Here is a 3708-nt window from a genome sequence, read left to right on the forward strand (position 1 = left end):
AGCAGCTGATTTTTTGATTTATTGTAGAGATGAGGTCTCACTGCCCAGGCGGGTCTCGAACCCACGGGCTCAGGCAATCCACTCACCTCAGCCTCCCAAAGCACGGGATTACAGCCTGAGCCACCATGCCCGGCAGACAGGCCTATTTCTTAGCTGGAAGCTGAACTCTGAGAGGCAGGGACTAGCCTCAGGAGCCTCAGTTTCCCTCTGGAACCATCCCCAGCTGAGGCCCCATTCAATACTTGTATGTGAACTCACCAAATGGAACAAGGCTGCAGGCTCAGGGATAGCTTCGCCCTGAGCACATGGAGCAGGCAGCCCCATCACACACCCCATGGACCATTCAGGAAGCCCCAGCTCCCGCCCCACTGACCACCCCCATCTAAGCCGGGGCCAGGCCTTACCTCCTTCAGGTGGACTCTTGTCGGTGGCCGGCGCCGCTGCCCTCCCCGTACCCGGCCCCGAGTCACGTGCTCCAGGGCACAGCTCTTGTCTACCTTTACCTGGAAAGGAGAAGGAGTCAGCCCAGTCCCACCAAGCCTTGGGGAGAGCGGGAGGTACCCAAGCATGGACCTGTCTCAGAGGCAGTGTCAGATCCCAGCACTGCCCTCTGTGGGCGTCCACTGCTTCTGGCCCTCAGCCTCTCTGTGATTCTCCACTGCCGAGGGGGTCTCTCAGAGTCTGAGGCTCCCTCCCTCTCTGCAACTGCCCTCTTTGCCTCAGTCTTCCTGTCTGAATATGGGCCATCAGCCCTTGCCATAAGTCTACTGCAAATATATGGGGGTACCAAAAAATGTATACCCATCTTAACTATGACGTTTGCTCAAAAGATGGCCTTAATCAAATGAATGCTGGTGTCACCATGCGACAGGCAAGACCGTCAAAGAAACTGGCAGAGGCACGGTTGAGTGAATATCTTACTACACATTGCTACCGGAATTCAATTTCAAAAGTAATATATACATAACATCTCTTAAAATGTACATATAGCCAGGCACGGTGACTCACACCTGTAATCCCAGCACTTTGGGAGGCAGAGGTGAGAGGACTGCCTGAGCCCATGGGTTGGAGACCAGCCTGGACAACTTGGTAAGACCCCATCTCTAAAATAAATCAAAAAAGTAAGCTGGGCGTAGTAGTGCACGCCTGTAGTTCCAGCTACTTGGAAGGCTGAGGTGGAAGGATCACCTAAGCCCAAGAGGTTGAGGTTGCAGTGGCTGTGAATGTGCCACTGCACTCCAGCCTGGGCGACAGAGTGAGACTGACTCAGAAAGGGGGGGGTAATACATTTTGTTGGCACCCCCACACAAACAGCCCTAAGGCTGGGAGAAGTAAACAGCCCATGCTCCACTGGTTCCTGGCTTGTAGAAAAGGCCTGACCTGGCCTCTGCCACTCTCCCAGGACCCCTGGGGATAGCCCAGGAAAGAGCAGGGCCTCTGCCCTTCAGGTTTGAGTGCCTAGAGGGCAGCATCTTCTCTCTGAAGGTAATGAAAGGGGGTCAGAACTAGCCAGCTGAAGTCACAGAAAAAGCATCAAATGGGTTGGAATACTGAGCACCCATAAGGAAGAATGAATCATGTCTTTTGCAGCAAATTGATAAAACTAGAGGCCATTATCCTAAGTAAAATAACTCAGAGGCTGGTCATGATGGCTCCTGCTCATAATCCCAGCACTTTGGGAAGCTGAGGCAGGATTGTTTGAGGCCAGGAGTTCAAGACCAGCCTGGGCAACATAGTGAGATCTCATCTCTACCAAAAATCAAAAAATTAGCCAGATGTGGTGGAGCACATCTATAGTCCCAGCTACTCGGGAGGCTGAGTCGGAAGGAAAGCCTGAGCCCAGGAGGTCAAGGCTGTGGTGAGCTGTGATTGTGCCACTGCCCTCTGGCCTGGGCAACAGAATGAGATCCCAATTCAAAAATAAATAAATAAATAAATCCGGAAGTTAAATATCACATGTTCTCACTTATCAGTGGGAGCTAAACAATGGGTACACTCAGACATACAGAGCAGAATAATGGACACTGAAGACTCCAAAAGGTGGGAGGGTGGGACGGGGTGAGGGCTGAAAAATTTCCTGCTGCGTAGTGTTCACTGTTTGGGTGATGGATACACATAAAAGCCCAAGCTTCACTAGGCAATATACGTATGTAAGAGCCTGTAATTTCGTGCTTTGGGAGGCCGAGGTGAGTGAATTGCCTGAGCCCACGGTTCGAGACCCGCCTGGACAACTTGATGAGACCTCATCTCTACAATAAATAAAAAAATTAGCTGGGTGTGGTAGCGTGCGCCTATAGTTCCAGCTACTTGGAAGGCTGAGGCGGAAGGATCGCCAGCGCCCAGCAGGTCGAGGCTCCAGTGGCTAAGAACGGCCACGGCACTCCAGTCTGGGTGACTGAGTGAGACTCCAACTCAAAAAAAAAGAATAATGGACACTGAAGACTCCAAATGGTGGGAGGGTGGGAGGGGGTGAGGGCTGAAAAATTTCCTGTTGCGTAGTGTTCACTGTTTGGGTGATGGATACACATAAAAGTCCAAGCTTCACTAGGCAATATATGTATGTAAGAGACCTGGCCGAGCTCAGTGGCTCAGCCTGTAATTCCAGCACTTTGGAAGGCCAAAGCGAGTGGATTGCCTGAGCCCACAGGTTCGAAAACAGCCTGGGCAACTTGGTGAGACCTTGTCTCTACAATTAAAAAAAAAAAAAAATTAGCCAGGCTCAGTGGCTCAGCCTGTAATCCCACGCCTTTGGGAGGCTGAGGTGAGTGGATTGCCTGAGCCCGCAGGTTTGAGACCCGCCTGGGCAGCAAGACCTCATCTGTACAATACATCAAAAAATCAGCCGGGTGTGGTAGCATATGCCTGTAATTCTGGCCACTTGGAAGGCTGAGGCGGAAGGATCGCCAGAGCCCAGCAGGTTGAGGCTGCGGTGGCCAGGAGCAGCCACTGCCCTCCAGTCTGGGCGACAGAGTAAGACTCCAACTCAAAAAAAAACATTAGCCAGGTGTGGTAGCAGCGTGCGCCTGTAGTTCTGGCTACTTGGATGGCTGAGGCGGAAAGATCATGGAGGCCAGCAGGTCGACACTGGGGTGACCGTGAGTGTGCCACTGCACTCCAGTCTGACTCCAGTCTGACAGAGTAAGACTCCAACTCAAAAAAAAGAAAAAAAAAAAGAAACCTGCAGTGCCAGACACAGTGGCTCACACCTATAATCCCAGCATTTTGGGAAGCCAAGATGAGAGGACTGCCTGAGCCCACGGGTGCAAGACCAGCCTGGGCAACTTGGCAAGATCTCATCTCTATAATAAATAAATAAATAATTAGCCAGGCGTGTGGCACATACCTGTAGTTCCAGCTACTTGGAAGGCTGAGATGAAAGAATCACCTGAGCCCAGTAGGCAGAGGCTGTGGTGGCTATGAGCGTGCCACTGCACTCCAGCCCGGGTGACAGAGTGAGACTCCAACTCAAAAAAAAAAAAAAAGCCGGGCTCGGTGGCTCAGCCTGTAATCCCGCGCCTTTGGGAGGCTGAGGTGAGTGAATTGCCTGAGCCCGCGGGTTCGAGACCCGCCTGGGCAGCGAGACCTCATCTCTACAATAAATAAAAAAATCAGCTGGGCGTGGTGGCGCATGCCTGTAATTCCGGCTACTCGGAAGGCTGAGGCGGAAGGATCGCCGGAGCCCAGCAGGCCGAGGCTGCGGTGGCCGGG

The 3708-nt window shown here is 52.4% G+C and overlaps 1 protein-coding gene across 1 annotated transcript in view; it reads right to left on the minus strand.

Moving 5' to 3' along the window:
• The window catches only part of PLEKHO2 (pleckstrin homology domain containing O2), a 45496-nt gene that overhangs the window by 4841 nt on the left and 36947 nt on the right, over positions 1-3708 (minus strand). The window contains exon 7 of the mRNA XM_021706505.1: positions 405-503. Within this exon, the coding sequence (XP_021562180.1) occupies positions 405-503 (99 nt within the window). The remainder of the gene's footprint in view (positions 1-404; positions 504-3708) is intronic.

This window comes from Carlito syrichta, unplaced genomic scaffold (genome assembly GCF_000164805.1).
Source record: "Carlito syrichta isolate Samal-C Ts95f unplaced genomic scaffold, Tarsius_syrichta-2.0.1 Scaffold315650, whole genome shotgun sequence".
In the NCBI taxonomy this organism is placed as follows: domain Eukaryota; kingdom Metazoa; phylum Chordata; class Mammalia; order Primates; family Tarsiidae; genus Carlito; species Carlito syrichta.